The sequence below is a fragment of the Entelurus aequoreus genome, linkage group LG09 (assembly GCF_033978785.1).
Source record: "Entelurus aequoreus isolate RoL-2023_Sb linkage group LG09, RoL_Eaeq_v1.1, whole genome shotgun sequence".
Taxonomy (NCBI): Eukaryota; Metazoa; Chordata; class Actinopteri; order Syngnathiformes; family Syngnathidae; genus Entelurus; species Entelurus aequoreus.
In genome coordinates, this window is record NC_084739.1 from 65,569,074 (window position 1) to 65,588,158 (window position 19,085).

Below are 19,085 nucleotides of genomic sequence, written 5' to 3' on the forward strand. Positions count from 1 at the left end.
GTACAAGCCACAACGACATCCTCGGTACAGAGCCCACATACGGGCAAGGAAAACTCACCCCAGTGGGACGTCAATGTGAATGACTATGAGAAACCTTGGAGAGGACCGCATATGTGGGTAACCCCCCCCCTCTAGGGGAGACCGAAAGCAATGGATGTCGAGTGGGTCTGACATAATATTGTGAAAGTCCAACACATCAGCGAAAGTCCAGTCCATAGTGGGGCCAGCAGGAACCATCCCGAGCGGAGACAGGTCAGCAGCGTAGAGATGTCCCCATCCGATGAACAGGCTAGCGGTCCACCCCGGGTTTGGAGCAGAGTAGAAAAGAAAAGAAAAGAAAAGAAACGGCAGATCAACTGGTCTAAAAAGGGAGTCTATTTAAAGGCTAGAGTATACAAATTAGTTTTAAGATGAGACTTAAATGCTTCTACTGAGGTAGCATCTCTAACTTTTACCGGGAGGGCATTCCATAATATTGGAGCCCCAATAGAAAACGCTCTATAGCCTGCAGACTTTTTTTGGGCTCTGGGAATCACTAATAAGCCGGAGTTCTTTGAACGCAGATTTCTTGCCGGGACATATGGTACAATACAATCGGCAAGATAGGCAGGAGCTTGACCGTGTAGTATTTTATACGTAAGTAGTAAAACCTTAAAGTCGCATCTTAAGTGCACAGGAAGCCAGTGCAGGTGAGCCAGTATAGGCGTAATATGATCAAACTTTCTTGTTTTTGTCAAAAGTCTAGCAGCCGCATTTTGTACCATCTGTAATCTATTAATGCTAGACATAGGGAGGCCCGAAAATAAAACGTTACAGTAATCGAGACGAGATGTAACGAACGCATGGATAATGATCTCAGCGTCGCTAGTGGACAAAATGGAACGAATTTTAGCGATATTACGTATAATACAATCCCAATTCCAAAACCAAACCCGGCCCAGCAACATTCAGAGTAGCAATCAACAGAGTCATTGAGAGGACACACAAACATGACAAAAAATAATCCAAAAGTAGTCCAAAAAAAAGGGCCTAGATTTTGGAGGCTGGCGGGCCGTATCCGGCCTGCGGGCCGTAGTTTTGGGACCCCTGATCTAAACTAAATGCAGTTTTTTCTACTGATATCATCTGCATAGCTTGTGCATACCGTTTTATTACCGTAATATTACCGTTTATGTTCAATTGCATATTGAAAGAAATGCATTTTTACTCTTTGAAGACACTAATTTTTTCTTTTTTTTTTCAATCAGCTATCACAAATGGCTCCAACTCCGGCACCATGAGAGCCAGATTGGGAGCGCAGACAGGAAACAGGAAGAAGACATATGACGGAGCCCTGACAATCACACGCCGCAGGATGGACAAAGGTGCTAATAAACCCTTTCTATCAATATATCGCACACAAAAAAAAGGGCCGGTTGCTATTTTGGCAAAATCCGGCATGCGGGCCACGGGCTTTAATTTGCCCAGGTCTGATTTTTTTTTTTTTTTTCCCTTCATTTAATTTTTTACATTTTTTTCTTATTATTTTATATATATATATATATATATATATATATATATATATATATATATATATATATATATATATATATATATATATATATATATATATATATATATTTTTTATTTTTTTTATTATTTTTTTTTTTTCTTATTTATTTTTATATATCTATATATTTTTTTAAATTAATCAGTCCAACAAAATAATACACGATAATGCCATAATAATACAATTCCAATTCCAAAACCAAACCCAGCCCAGCAACATTCAGAATAGCAATCCACAGCGCAATTGAGAGGACACACAAACATGACACAAAAGAATCCAAAAGTAGTCCAAAAAAATAAAAATAAAATATATATGTATTTATTTTTATTTTTTTTAAGTTGGGACTTCCCACGGCCTAGATTTTGGACGCTGGCGGGCCGTATCCGGCCTGCGGGCCGTAGTTTTGGGACCCCTGATCTAAACTAAATGCAGTTTTTTCTACTGATATCATCTGCATAGCTTGTGTATACCATTACCGTTTTATTACCGTAATATTACCGTTTATGTTCAATTGCATATTGAAAGAAATGCATTTTTACTCTTTGAAGACACTAATTTTTTCTTTATTTTTTCAATCAGATATCACAAATGGCTCCAACTCAGGCACCATGAGAGCCAGATTGGGAGCGCAGACAGGAAACAGGAAGAAGACATATGACGGAGTCCTGACAATCACGCGCCGCAGGATGGACAAAGGTGCTAATAAACCCTTTCTATCAATATACCGCACACAAAAAAAAGGGCCGGTTGTTATTGTGGCAAAATCCGGCATGCGGGCCACGGGCTTTAATTTGCCCAGGTCTGATTTTTTTTTTTTTTTTTTTCCCTTCATTTAATTTTTTACAGTTTTTTCTTATTATTTTATATATATATATATATATTTTTTTTTTTTAAATTTTTTTTTAATTTTTTTTTTTTTTTATTATTTTTTTTTCTTATTTATTTTTATATATCTATATTTTTTTTAAATTAATCAGTCCAACAAAATAATACACGATAATGCCATAATAATACAATTCCAATTACAAAACCAAACCCAGCCCAGCAACATTCAGAATAGCAATCCACAGCGCAATTGAGAGGACACACAAACATGACACAAAAGAATCCAAAAGTAGTCCAAAAAAATAAAAATAAAATATATATGTATTTATTTATTTTTTTTTTAAGTTGGGACTTCCCACGGCCTAGATTTTGGACGCTGGCGGGCCGTATCCGGCCTGCGGGCCGTAGTTTTGGGACCCCTGATCTAAACTAAATGCAGTTTTTTCTACTGATATCATCTGCATAGCTTGTGCATACCATTACCGTTTTATTACCGTAATATTACCGTTTATGTTCAATTGCATATTGAAAGAAATGCATTTTTACTCTTTGAAGACACTCATTTTTTCTTTTTTTTTTCAATCAGCTATCACAAATGGCTCCAACTCCGGCACCATGAGAGCCAGATTGGGAGCGCAGAGAGGAAACAGGAAGAAGACATATGACGGAGCCCTGACAATCACGCGCCGCAGGATGGACAAAGGTGCTAATAAACCCTTTCTATCAATATATCGCACACAAAAAAAAGGGCCGGTTGTTATTTTGGCAAAATCCGGCATCCGGGCCACGGGCTTTAATTTGCCCAGGTCTGATTTTTATTTATTTTTTTCCCTTCATTTAATTTTTTAAATTTTTTTCTTATTATTTTATATATATATATATATATATATATATATATATATATATATATATATATATATATATATATATATATATATATATATATATATATATATATATATATATATATATATATATATATATATATATATATATATATATATATATATATATATATATATATATATATACATATATATATTTAAAAAAACAATTTTTTTTCTTTTTTTTTTTTTTTCTTATTTATTTTTATACATCTATATTTTTTTTAAATTAATCAGTCCAACAAAATAATACACGATAATGCCATAATAATACAATTCCAATTACAAAACCAAACCCAGCCCAGCAACATTCAGAATAGCAATCCACAGCGCAATTGAGAGGACACACAAACATGACACAAAAGAATCCAAAAGTAGTCCAAAAAAATAAAAATAAAATATATATGTATTTATTTTTATTTTTTTTAAGTTGGGACTTCCTACGGCCTAGATTTTGGACGCTGGCGGGCCGTATCCGGCCTGCGGGCCGTAGTTTTGGGACCACTGATCTAAACTAAATGCAGTTTTTTTCTACTGATATCATCTGCATAGCTTGTGTATACCATTACCGTTTTATTACCGTAACATTACCGTTTATGTTCAATTGCATATTGAAAGAAATGCATTTTTACTCTTTGAAGACACTAATTTTTTCTTTTTTTTTTCAATCAGCTATCACAAATGGCTCCAACTCGGGTACCATGAGAGCCAGATTGGGAGCGCAGACAGGAAACAGGAAGAAGACATATGACGGAGCCCTTACAATCACACGCCGCAGGATGGACAAAGGTGCTAATAAACCCTTTCTATCAATATACCGCACACAAAAAAAAGGGCCGGTTGTTATTTTGGCAAAATCCGGCATGCGGGCCACGGGCTTTAATTTGCCCAGGTCTGATTTTTTTTTTTTTTTTCCCTTCATTTAATTTTTTAAGTTTTTTTCTTATTATTTTATATATATATATATATATATATATATATATATATATATATATATATATATATATATATATATATATATATATATATATATATATATATATATATATATATATATGTATATATATATATATATTTTTTTTTTTTATTTTTTTTTTTATTTTTTTTTTTTTCTTATTTATTTTTATATATCTATATTTTTTTTTAAATTAATCAGTCCAAAAAAATAATACACGATAATGCCATAATAATACAATTCCAATTCCAAAACCAAACCCAGCCCAGCAACATTCAGAATAGCAATCCACAGCGCAATTGAGAGGACACACAAACATGACACAAAAGAATCCAAAAGTAGTCCAAAAAAATAAAAATAAAATATATATGTATTTATTTTTATTTTTTTTAAGTTGGGACTTCCCACGGCCTAGATTTTGGACACTGGCGGGCCGTATCCGGCCTGCGGGCCGTAGTTTTGGGACCCCTGATCTAAACTAAATGCAGTTTTTTCTACTGATATCATCTGCATAGCTTGTGTATACCATTACCGTTTTATTACCGTAATATTACCGTTTATGTTCAATTGCATATTGAAAGAAATGCATTTTTACTCTTTGAAGACACTCATTTTTTCTTTTTTTTTTCAATCAGCTATCACAAATGGCTCCAACTCCGGCACCATGAGAGCCAGATTGGGAGCGCAGACAGGAAACAGGAAGAAGACATATGACGGAGTCCTGACAATCACACGCCGCAGGATGGACAAAGGTGGTAATAAACCCTTTCTATCAATATACCGCACACAAAAAAAAAGGGCCGGTTGTTATTGTGGCAAAATCCGGCATCCGGGCCACGGGCTTTAATTTGCCCAGGTCTGATTTTTATTTATTTTTTTCCCTTCATTTAATTTTTTTAATTTTTTTCTCATTATTTTATATATATATATATATATATATATATATATATATATATATATATATATATATATATATATATATATATATATATATATATATATATATATATATATATATATATATATATATATATATATATATATATTTATATATTTAAAAAAACAATTTTTTTTCTTATTTATTTTTATATATCTATATTTTTTTTAAATTAATCAGTCCAACAAAATAATACACGATAATGCCATAATAATACAATTCCAATTACAAAACCAAACCCAGCCCAGCAACATTCAGAATAGCAATCCACAGCGCAATTGAGAGGACACACAAACATGACACAAAAGAATCCAAAAGTAGTCCAAAAAAATACAAATAAAATATATATGTATTTATTTTTTTTTTTTTAAGTTGGGACTTCCCAGGGCCTAGATTTTGGACACTGGCGGGCCGTATCCGGCCCGCGGGCCGTAGTTTTGGGACCCCTGATCTAAACTAAATGCAGTTTTTTCTACTGATATCATCTGCATAGCTTGTGTATACCATTACCGTTTTATTACCGTAATATTACCGTTTATGTTCAATTGCATATTGAAAGAAATGCATTTTTACTCTTTGAAGACACTAATTTTTTCTTTATTTTTTCAATCAGATATCACAAATGGCTCCAACTCGGGCACCATGAGAGCCAGATTGGGAGCGCAGACAGGAAACAGGAAGAAGACATATGACGGAGTCCTGACAATCACGCGCCGCAGGATGGACAAAGGTGCTAATAAACCCTTTCTATCAATATACCGCACACAAAAAAAAAGGCCCGGTTGTTATTGTGGCAAAATCCGGCATCCGGGCCACGGGCTTTAATTTGCCCAGGTCTGATTTTTTTTTTTTTTTTTCCCTTCATTTAATTTTTTTAATTATTTTCTTATTATTTTATTTATATATATATATATATATATATATATATATATATATATATATATATATATATATATATATATATATATATATATATATATATATATATATATATATATATATATATATATATATATATATATATATATATATATATATATATATATATATATATATATATTTAAAAAACAATTTTTTTTCTTATTTATTTTTTTTCTTATTTATTTTCATATATCTATATTTTTTTTAAATGAATCAGTCCAACAAAATAATACACGATAATGCCATAATAATACAATTCCAATTACAAAACCAAACCCAGCCCAGCAACATTCAGAATAGCAATCCACAGCGCAATTGAGAGGACACACAAACATGACACAAAAAAATCCAAAAGTAGTCCAAAAAAATTAAAATAAAATATATATGTATTTATTTTTTTTTTTTAAAGTTGGGACTTCCCAGGGCCTAGATTTTGGACACTGGCGGGCCGTATCCGGCCCGCGGGCCGTAGTTTTGGGACCCCTGATCTAAACTAAATGCAGTTTTTTCTACTGATATCATCTGCATAGCTTGTGCATACCATTACCGTTTTATTAACGTAATATTACCGTTTATGTTCAATTGCATATTGAAAGAAATGCATTTTTACTCTTTGAAGACACTAATTTTTTCTTTATTTTTTCAATCAGATATCACAAATGGCTCCAACTCCGGCACCATGAGAGCCAGATTGGGAGCGCAGACAGGAAACAGGAAGAAGACATATGACGGAGTCCTGACAATCACGCGCCGCAGGATGGACAAAGGTGCTAATAAACCCTTTCTATCAATATATCGCACACAAAAAAAAGGGCCGGTTGTTATTTTGGCAAAATCCGGCATCCGGGCCACGGGCTTTAATTTGCCCAGGTCTGATTTTTATTTATTTTTTTCCCGTCATTTAATTTTTTTAAATTTTTTTCTTATTATTTTATATATATATATATATATATATATATATATATATATATATATATATATATATATATATATATATATATATATATATATATATATATATATATATATATATATATATATATATTTAAAAAAACATTTTTTTTTCTTATTTATTTTTTTTCTTATTTATTTTTATGTATCTATATTTTTTTTAAATTAATCAGTCCAACAAAATAATACACGATAATGCCATAATAATACAATTCCAATTACAAAACCAAACCCAGCCCAGCAACATTCAGAATAGCAATCCACAGCGCAATTGAGAGGACACACAAACATGACACAAAAGAATCCAAAAGTAGTCCAAAAAAATAAAAATAAAATATATATGTATTTATTTTTTTTTTTTAAAGTTGGGACTTCCCAGGGCCTAGATTTTGGACGCTGGCGGGCCGTATCCGGCCTGCGGGCCGTAGTTTTGGGACCCCTGATCTAAACTAAATGCAGTTTTTTCTACTGATATCATCTGCATAGCTTGTGTATACCATTACCGTTTTATTACCGTAATATTACCGTTTATGTTCAATTGCATATTGAAAGAAATGCATTTTTACTCTTTGAAGACACTCATTTTTTCTTTTTTTTTTCAATCAGATATCACAAATGGCTCCAACTCCGGCACCATGAGAGCCAGATTGGGAGCGCAGACAGGAAACAGGAAGAAGACATATGACGGAGCCCTGACAATCACGCGCCGCAGGATGGACAAAGGTGCTAATAAACCCTTTCTATCAATATACCGCACACAAAAAAAAAGGCCCGGTTGTTATTGTGGCAAACATCTGGCGTGCGGCGCGCTGAAAGGAAGCCGCGCGGCCTATAAGTCCGTCAGCGCCCGACACAAACACAAACAGCGAGGGAAACGGCGCAGGAAAAGGAGCTCGTTTGAGTCTCAAACAAAAGAGATCAAGCCCGGCTGCCAACACAGACAGGCACCACACCTTGGCAGCGATGCGGCGCACAATCAAAGGAACCGGCGTCATCGCCGGAGTCCTGTTTTTAAAGGATATCTCAAAAAACACTGCAACGTACGCGTCGTTACGGAACGCCTTTGATACGCGTCTCGTTGTCATTCACACGTTTTCCTGTAGCGAAAGACATATTATTTGTGGCTGATCAAATGTGACCGTACCAACAAATTGTATAACACGTCGACAGATGTCGGCTGTAATTGCATTAATGCCTTCTGATTAAAAGAGGGAATAAGTACATTGTCGCGTTAATGACATCAAACGTGCTTTTTCGGAATATTATTGTCATCATTACATATCAAAGCAGTCTGGAATAATGATCCTTTCCTGGCCACCAGTGGCCGAGAAGCTCCAGCAGAGGGGGCTGCTCACTGCAATCATATGCTGATTAATTGAGCCTGATTCTCCCCATGCTGGGAACATAAGTTGTCCCACACCGTCGGCTGCATGTCGCTACGCGGCTAAAGGTCACAGGGCTCCTTCCAAGTCACCTTTTTTTTTTTGACGCCCCTCGCGTCACATTTGATGAACGCGACGAAACGCGCGCTTTCCTGATTATCCCTCATCAAACTGGGTTATGTTCATTTTTATTAATTGCGCGTGTCGCTCTCTAATTAGCTAATGAGGGACCAAAAAAGGGGGAAAAAAAAGCGGGTTTCGAGCGGGGGAGAAAATGCAAATGGCTGGTAGAAAAATAGCGGCGAAAAAAGTAAATGGCAAGGCTGAGAATCATCCTTCATTGAAATGTCAGAGATAAATGGCTCAAATGTCACATCAATTAAAACGGGGGACAGTTAGTAGTTCATTAAAGAGGGAGCCATATTGCACCGTCGGGTACCGTTGCCAACCCTTACTATCTGGGGCAGACTGGCAGCGGGTCCAGATGGCACAGAAATCCTCGCAGATTTCAAAATGGTCTCTGCAGGGGTGGCGTTTTCTCCCCACACCGCCCCCACCCCCTTCGCCCAGCATCACCGCTGAGACGGGGTGTGGGCCGGCCGGCCTGCCTGCCTGCCTGCCTGCCTGCACATTCCAAAAGCGACGCTCAAATTCAAAATGAAGCTCGCAGGAGGACAAAAGACGTTTTTGAAAAAGAAGACACGGTGGGTGAAATGTTTGCTGAAAGTGAAACCCTTCCACTGGCTTCCTGTTCCACTCAGGTTGAATACAAAGTCTCCCTACTAACCCAAAGAACTACTCACCCCCAAAATCCTCCACTCGACACCTCCGCTCCAGATAGGACGGGGGTCGGCAACCCGCGGCGCTAGAGCCGCATGCGGCTCTTTAGCGCCGCCCTAGTGGCTCTCTGGAGATTTTTCAAAAATGTATGAAGAATGGAAAAAAATGAGGGGAAAAAAATCTATTTTTTTGTTTTAGAATGTTTTCTGTAGGAGGACAAACATGACACAAACCTTGCTAATTGTTATAAATCACACTGTTTATATGAAATATGCTTCACTGATTCGAGTATTTGGCGAGCGCCGTTTTGTCCTACTTATTTTGGCGGTCCTTGAACTCACCGTATAGTTTGTTTACATGTATAACTTTCTCTGACTTTCTAGGACGTGTTTTATGCCACTTCTTTTTCTGTCTCATTTTGTCCACCACACTTTTAACGTTGTGCATGGGTGCACAAAGGTGAGTTTTGTTGATGTTATTGACTTGTGTGGAGTGCTAATCAGACATATTTGGTCACTGCATGACTGCAAGCTAATCGATGCTAACATGCTATTTAGGCTAGCGATGTGTACATATTGCATCATTATGCCTCATTTGTAGCTATATTTGAGCTCATTTAGTTTCCTTTAAGTCCTCTTAATTACATTTATATCTCATGACACATGTAATATGGCTTTTAATTTTTTGCGGCTCCAGACAGATTTGTTTTTGTATTTTTGGTCCAATATGGCTCTTTCAACATTTTGGGTTGCCGACCCCTGAGATAGGCTAACCTCCTGAGGACAAAGCTACGAACAATGGAGGCTGTGGAACGCTCTCCCTGACCGCCTGAGAGCACCACAGACTGTGGATACTTTTAAAAAAGGCTTAAAAACCCTTTTTCTTTTTTTAAAAAAGCCTTCTTTTTTTTTTAGATACATGTGTCATGTCTGTGTTAATCATGTTTTTGGTTTGGCCGTGTTTTGCTTGGTTTTTGGACTCTCTTTTTAGTTCCTGGTTGCACTTCCTTGTTTTGTTTGGTTTCCATGGTCACCCATTAGTTTTCACCTGTCATGTCACGCACCTGTTTCACGTTTTGAGTCACGCACCTGTTGTTAATCATGTCTGTGTTATTTAAGTCTTTCTTTCTGTTCTCTCGTCCCGCCTGCATTGTCTCTATGTCACACCGGTTCATGTCTCTTTCTGACCAAGTAAGTTTCATAGTCCATGCCATAGCTTCTGCTAACTAGCAGCTTCATTTGTGTTTTAGGCACGCTTGCCTTTTTTTGTTGTATTTTTGGGGTTATGGTAGTGAGTTATTTATGTTAAATAAATCCAAGCCTACCTTCATGCTGTCGTCCGGAGCCGTTTTTGCGTTGGAAGAACAACCCAGCAGCAAGCTGCGATCCCCTCTTGTCAACATGCATACTAATTCTAGCTATTTGGCTGTTCTCGTTTTTATTTTCATTGATTTAATTTTTTATTATCTTTTTATTTTTATTTTTTTAATACAATGTAGCACTTTGAGGTTGTTTACTCAATGTAAAGTGCTTTTTACAAATAAAATCTATTATTATTATTATTATTATTAAACCTGCTCCGGGGGGGGACGCAAGAAAAGCCCCCCCCCCCCCTCATAAAATGCATTGTTGTTTACTGTTACTGCGACACGCTGAATGTATTAGTTTGTAGTGCATGCATGCATTCACGCTGATATTTTTTTTATTCACCAGCATTATGCCCGGGGACCCCCCATGGACCCTCAAGGACTCACAGGAGACGGGAGAACTGGATAAATGTCTTCGCTCTAAGTGGAAATATAACATGTCTAAAATGAATTCGGGTACATGCGTAATGATATTTCTTCTGTAAAACGATCAAGCAGATCAAATATCTAAATCATGACTATGGCAGTGTGTGACTGGGACCCTAAGTCCCAATTTGAGACCCATTAGTCTTATTCGATAAGCCCGGTGTTTGTCTTCTGGCAGAGGGCGGGGCTAAGGATGTGACCGACCAATCACAGAGCGAGCGCTGTCTTTTCCCTAGTGTGATTGGTCGCGGATAGAGAAACAGGAAGAGATGAGATGTCGCATGGCTACTCTGTACGTCATTAAGGGTTTGTTTACCTGTGGTAAAGTATGTTTTTGTCACATTGTTTATGGTTTTATTACACTTATCCGCACTACAAGTGTTTGTTGGGATGTTCTGGGTCAAATAGTGAAAGCTAGGAGCACTAGCATACTCGTTGTTACACACGAGAAGTTCATATGTATCAATTATCACACAACTCTTATGCTTAAGGGCCGTTGCTATAGTTATTATCAATTGTGCTGAAGATGTACTTTTCTATCTGTGCAAAAGGGACAACTTGCAATCCAAAGATTGCGAGTCGTCTCGTATCATTGTTTGTGTCCAGAACCGGCCTGCTGACCGCCAAGGCCGAACATCGAGTACCATGACGCAGACAAAGCAGAGACAGGGCGATATCACGACTGTCAGCACATTTGCATTTCTGAATAATCATATATTGTGTCTAACTGGGGCTGCTGAAATGACCCTTCCTTCCTTCAGCAGCAGCCTCAGTGATGTAACCAGGGACCTCCCAAATAAATAGAGGAGCACGTGGGACTGTACCTTAGAGCGTAGGTTGTTTCTGTAACTAAGAGTACGGCCCAAAACGTCTCTCCTCATTGAGCAAAATTTTACTCTGCCTCTGCATGATTCCTTGCTTCTTGTCTGTTTAATAGATGCCATCAGTGTTTGATCCTGACAATATGTTACTACCTAGGTGTACCGACCAATCACAGAGCGAGAGCTGTCTTTTCCCCTCGTGTGATTGGTCGCGGCTAGAGAAACAGGAAGAGATGAGATGTCGCATGGCTACTCTGTACGTCATTAAGGGTTTGTTTACCTGTGGTAAAGTCTTTTTTTGTCACATTGGTTATGCTTTTATTACACTTATCCGCACTACAAGTGTTTGTTGGGTAGTCCGGCATCAACTAGTTTTATGGTACTACCTAGCAAACATTAACACGAAATAGGACACGTCTTTTAAACATGTCTAAAATTAATTCGGACACATGCGTAATGATATTTCTTCTGTAAAACGATCAAGCCAATCAAATATGTAAATAATTACTATGGCAGTGTGTGACTCGGACCCCCCCCCCCCCCCCCTTGGAAGACGCTAAATCCCAATTTGAGACCCATTAGTCTTAGGCCATGTCTACACTAAGTCGTTTAACCCCTTAAACTAATAATTATTTAGCCTAAGCCCCGTTTCAGCCACGCTAAACCAGCGTTTAAGGTTCCCCTCCTTGGACACATTTTTTAATTTATAGTATTATAGTTGATTATTATATATATTGTAATATATATTATAAATCATAGAGCAACATTACCCCCTTGTGGTTCTGTGCCGTCACAACTCCTCCTGCAAGCATAACAGTAAGTTCGCCATGTATTTCTTGAATCTCCGTCTCTTAACTTTGTATGGACTCATTGGTCGTTTACAAACTGAGTTTGGAGAGGAAGTGACGCCAGAAAGACCGCGCCCCACACAGGAAGTGACGTCAGGAAAAACGCGCACCAGCCAGCTTTAGAACAACCGGAGCTAACCACTGAAAAGATGGAGGCCAGTCATCCAGACATGCCCGTGTTTCTCCTTCTGCTCCATGTACAGACGCTTGTGGAAACCACACATGAATACCTTAAGAGAAAGCCATTGCAGCTATTTGGGATACAACACTTCCCAGACGGCAAGAGGACTTTCCAATGTCCGGGTCAGCTGTGATTCTACTTACCGGAAAACTTCGTCCCTTCCTCCCGTGCCGTGGCCATTTCACAGTCACATCCATAAAGCAATACTTGTAGTCACACACTACAAGTATTGCTTTATGGATGTGACTGTGAAATGGCCAGGCAGCTGAAAGATGGAGCCATCCCCTCGTGTCCCAAACAACTGCTGGAAGATGAAGATCCGCTCCCTGTTTTTCTTCTGGGTGACCCAGCTTATCCCTTTAGCCTTATCTCACGAAAGAATACCCCAACTGCGGAGTCAAGCCACAACAATTATACTTTGGGTGTTCTCTGTGCGAGGCCCGCATGGTCATGGTAGTGTGCGTTTGGACGACTGAAGGCACGCTTTGGTTCACTGCGCCGCCCCATGGATAATTAACCAGACTGACCTACCATTCGTTGTGAATGCTTGTTTTGTACTCCATAACTACTGCGAAGCCATGGAGGAGCCACTTAACGAGCAGTCCGCGGTTGCCGCCTTGGAGTACGACCGCTATTTTCAGCCTCCAAGCACAGGCTGGATTGCAAAAATGGACAATGAAGCTGAAGGCAAAAGAGTGAGGAGTGTCCTGACCAGATATTTATATCCCTAGATTAATTGTTGTAAAATGTTCTTTATTGCATTGTCTACTTTTCTCATGCCAACTAAAGATTTGATTGTTTGATGGCTCAGGTGTGATTCACTACAATAGGGCTTCTAGTTCATTGAAATACCACAACACTGGATAGTGTTCAAAGGAGATACATTTTTACTCAAAAACTTGCACACAAAACACAAAACAAATGTAAAATGCACAGCAAACTATTTACAATATAGCTCTTTTAAAGAACAACTTCACAGGGAAGTAAAGTCATCTACTGGAGAGCTAGGAACAGATGGACGCTCAGGTGGAATTATTATTATTATTATTATTATTATTATTTTTATTTTATTTCATTTTATTTTATTTATTTATTTATTTATATATATATATATATATATATATATATATATATATATATATATATATATATATATATATATATATATATATATATATTTGTATTTGTATTTTTTAAAATTTATTTATTTATCTATTTATATATATTTTTTTGCGTTTTTTGCGCATGCGTACTAGGTTGCGTTGCGCCGGCGGACGGAGGGGCCCTAACCAATCTGGTGCCCTAGGCAAGATTTTAGGTGGCGCCGCCCCCCCCCCCCCATCGGCAGTGAAGTGTATATACTCACAAGGAGCCGAATAGCTTTGTCTTTGACCTTTTTTTTAACTTAAAGAAAGCAAATTAACAATCAGAATAGTGAACAAGATAAAAAAAATATTAATAAATAAATGAATACAAAAAATAAAAAAATTAAAATATGAAATACAATATTTTTTACATACATAAACACAAAATAAAACGTGTCAACAAGTTGCATAAAATAAATTAAAAATACAATATAAATAAGGCACTGCACAAAACAAGATATCAAACCAGTATGACTTTAACAACTATACTACAAAAAAAGGGGATTCTACAGAGTTCTCTATTTGTGCTTTTTAATATTGCATTAACTAGAATAACTTACAAATTACTGCACACCAGGGAGTACTGTAATTACCTAACGTTACATTATTATTTTCCATAACAACTTAGCCCCCTCCACAATATTAACCCGACGTTAAAACAGAACTAGCTATTTATTGATTAGCAATTGCCGAATCATGTAACATTAGCTTAATGCTAAAAAGCCAGGTTACTATCACATTCTGTAACAGACAAATAATTTCATGCATGCTAACGTTACCTACCTGCTACCTCTGTCTTTTTCTCGTTTCTCCTCCTCTTCTTTTCTATTTTTTCTTCCCTGGGCACCTGACAGTTTTGGCCGTTTTGACATCTTGTTTGATTTTCTGATGTGGTGACGTCCAAAAAGAGTCATGATACGGGAAGGGAGGGGGCGCACCGTGCCGGGGGAGGTAGGGAGCGTAAGGTTGTAACAAAAAATATTTCTATTAAATAGGCTTTACTTTGCATTTTAATTAACGTGGGATTATTTTTTGTATTTAAAAATAATAGTACCAACTTTTTTTCTCTTTTTTTTTTCTCCAACATTTGTGGCACTGGCGTGGCGCCCCCTGATGGACGGCGCCCTTAGCATTTGCCTATACGGCCTATGCCACGGGCCGGCCCTGGGGGCCGGGGTCTTACACAGTTGCATTGTTGTGTGTGGACTTTTGATTGATTGATTGATTGATTGATTGATAGAAACTTTTATTAGTAGATTGCACAGTACAGTACATATTCTGTACAATTTACCACTAACTGGTAACACCCAAATACGTTTTTCAACTTGTTTAAGTCGGGGTCCACGTTAATCAATTCATGGTAAGGACTAAACCGGATAAGGCTATCCAAGATAAATCCCACCTAACCTTATCCGGTTTAGTGTAAACGGGGCCGGATAGTCTTATTCGATACGTTTGTCTTCTGGTAGAGGGCGGGGCTAAGAAAGTACCGACCAATCACGGCGCGAGTGCTGTCTTTTCCCCTCGTGTGATTGGTCGCAGTTAGAGAAACAGGAAGAGATGAGATGTCGCATGGCTACTCTGTACGTCATTAAGGGTTTGTTTACCTGTGGTAAAGTATATTTTATAACATTGGTTATGGTTTTATTACACTCATCTCCACTACAAGTGTTTGTTGGGATGTCCGGCGTCAAATAGTGAAAGCTACGCGCACTAACATACTCGTTGTTACACACGAGAAGTTTTTATGTTACTACCTAGTAAACATTAAAGGCCTACTGAAAGCCACTACTACTGACCACGCAGTCTGATAGTTTATATATCAATGATGAAAACCTAACATTGCAACACATGCCAATACGGCCGGGTTAACTTATAAAGTGCAATTTTAAATGTGACTGACCAATCACAGAGATGTCGCATGGCTACTCTGTACGTCATTAAGGGTTTGTTTACCTGTGGTAAAATATGTTTTTGTCACATTGGTCATGCTTTTATCGCACTTATCCGCACTAAAAGTGTTTGTTGGGATGTCCGGCGTCAACTAGTGAAAGCTAGGAGCACTAACATTCTCGTTGTTACACATGAGAAGTTTTTATGTCACTACCTAGTAAACATTAACACGAAATAGAACACGTGTTGCTTATTTTAAACATGTCTAAAATTAATTCGGATAAATGCGTAATGATATTTATTCAGTAAAACGATCAGGCAGATCAAATATCTAAATCCCAATTTGAGACCCATTAGTCTAATTGGATAAACCTGGTGTTTGTCTTCTGGCAGGGGGCGGGGCTAAGAATGTGATCGACCAATCACAGAGCGAGAGCTGTCTTTTCCCTGGTGTGATTGGTCGCGGTTAGAGAAACAGGAAGAGATGAGATGTCGCATGGCTACTCTGTACGTCATTAAGGGTTTGTTTACATGTGGTAAAGTATGATTTATAACATTGGTTATGCTTTCATCGCACTTATCCGCTCTACAAGTGTTTGTTGGGATGTCCGGCGTCAACTAGTGAAAGCTACGCGCACTAACATACTCGTTGTTACACACGAGAAGTTTTTATGTCACTACCTAGTAAACATTAACACGAAATAGAACACGTGTTGCGTCTTTTAAACATGTCTAAAATTAATTCAGATACATGCGTAATGATATTTATTATGTAAAATGATAAAGCAGATCAAATATCTAAATATCTAAATCCCAATTTTAGACCCATTAGTCTTATTCGATAAACCCGGTGTTTGTCTTCTGGCAGAGGGCGGGGCTAAGAAGGTGTACCGACCAATCATAGAGCGAGAGCTGTCTTTTCCCCTCGTGTGATTGGTCGCGGTTAGAGAAACAGGAAGAGATGAGATGTCGCATGGCTACTCTGTACGTCATTAAGGGTTTGTTTACCTGTGGTAAAGTATGTTTTATAACATTGGTTATGGTTTTATTACACTTATCCGCACTACAAGTGTTTTTGGGATGTCCGGCGTCAACTAGTGAAAGCTAGGAGCACTAACAAGCACGATAATTTTTTATGTCACTACCTACTAAACATTAACACAAGTTGCGTCTTTTAAACATGTCTAAAATGAATTCGGATACATGTGTAATGATATGTATTGTGTAAAACGATCAAGCAGATCAAATATCTAAATATTTAAATCCCAATTTCAGACCCATTAGTGTTATTAGATAAGCCGGGTGTTTGTTTTCTGGCAGAGGGCGGGGCTAAGAAGGTGTACCGACCAATCATGGAGCGAGAGCTGTTTTTTCCCCTCGTGTGATTGGTCGCGGTTAGAGAAACAGGAAGAAATGAGATGTCGCATGGCTACTCTGTACGTCATTAAGGGTTTGTTTACCTGTGGTAGTCTTTTTTATAACATTGGTTACGGTTTTATTACACTTATCCGCACTACAAGTGTTTGTTGGGATGTCCGGCGTCAACTAGTGAAAGCTAGGAGCACTAACATACTCGTTGTTACGCACGATAATTTTTTATGTCACTACCTAGTAAACATTAACACGTGTTGCGTCTTTTAAACATGTATAAAATGTATTCGGATACATCCGTAATGATATTTATTCTGTAAAAGTTCAAGCAAATCAAATATCTAAATTTTGAAATCCCAACTTGAGACCCATTAGTCCTATTCGATAAGAATAGTGTTTGTCTTCCGGTGTATTGACCAATCACAGAGCGAGAGCTGTCTTTTCTCTGGTGTGATTGGTCGCAGTTGGAGAAACAGGAAGAGATGAGATGTCGCATGGACGCAGCATGGCTACTCTGTACGTCATTCAGGGTTTGTTTACATGTGGTAAAGTCTTTTTTCGTCACATTGGTTATGGTTTTATTACACTTATCTGCACTACAAGTGTTTTCTGGGATGTTCGGCGTCAACTAGTGAAAGCTGCGCACACTCGTCGTTACACACGAGAAGTTTTAATGTCACTACCTAGTAAACATTAACAGGAGATAGGACACGTGTTGCGTCTTTTAAACACCTGCGCGTTTACTTTCCAGGTGATTAATCGACGCAAGGTGCGACCGCTCGCCCGCCCTAATGATGGACGAGCCGCACAACAACAACAACACACAAGCCGCCTTTTGTTTGCCGTGACGAGACGGGTGAACAAACATGCATTAGTATTAGTCTGCTGCTGCACGGCGAGCAAACGTGATGGCTTTATTTTTAATCAGAGTAGACTATTAGCAAGGACATAATTGCCAAAGTCCATTATTCTTTTTTTTTCTTTTTTCCTCCCCTTTCTATTTCTGTGGGGTCTATTAGCCGCCTGCTAAATGGCAGGCAGTCTGCACAGTGCTTTATCCAAAGTGCACTGTAGTATTGTTTGCCTCAGAAAATGTTCTCGCCTTTATTGTCAGCGCAGGCAAACCCCCTGTGAGAGCTGCAAGAAGAAGAAGAAGAGTAGAAACAAGAAAGTTGAGGCGCACACACTGTTGTGATCACATACCATGACAGATGTGTGTGTGTGTGTTTTTGTCAGGAGGGGGGGGGGGTTCAGTGGAAAAGTACATTCTTTCTTTTGTTTTGAAACATAACTAAATAAAATGACACTGCAGCGAGCCGTGCAATTAAAAACAATACGCGGAACGATTCATCGCTGCATGGACGCACCTGTCAATGTTATTTTGTTTTATTAAACCTCCAGAATAAAGTGCACAGGTGTCAAAGTCGAGGCCCGGGGCCCAGATGTGGCCCGCCACTTCATTTTATTTGGCCCTGGAAATAATATGTATCAATAAAGTACTGTAACTTTTCTTACTAAATGTATTTTCTTTCTATTTTGAGAAAAAAAATTATATTTACTATATATAATCGCAAATGATGTCAACTTAAATTATGCAAAAATATATGATCAAACGTTCAAACCATTTTTTAGATAGAAATAAACTTACTAAATGTATTCTTTCTTTCTATTTTGGGAGAGAAAAAAAACACATGCGCTCCATGTAATCACAAATTATCCATCCATCCATTTTCTACCGCTTGGTCCCGTTTGGGGTCGTGGGGGGTGCTGGAGCCTATCTCAGCTGCATTCGGGCGGAAGGCTGGGTACACCCTGGACAAGTCGCCACCTCATCGCAGATCACAAATGAT

At 37.9% G+C, this 19,085-nt stretch overlaps 1 protein-coding gene across 11 annotated transcripts in view; it reads left to right on the forward strand.

The window, feature by feature from the left end:
* The first annotated feature begins 16,372 nt into the window (after positions 1-16,372).
* Positions 16,373-19,085, forward strand: part of mgmt (O-6-methylguanine-DNA methyltransferase) — a 102,985-nt gene continuing 100,272 nt past the window's right edge. The window contains exon 1 of one of the 11 annotated variants that reach the window (XM_062057803.1): positions 16,373-16,400. In XM_062057803.1, the coding sequence (XP_061913787.1) occupies positions 16,396-16,400 (5 nt within the window). In that variant the 5' untranslated portion in view covers positions 16,373-16,395. The other 10 variants (XM_062057799.1, XM_062057806.1, XM_062057801.1 and 7 more) reach the window with 10 other exon arrangements.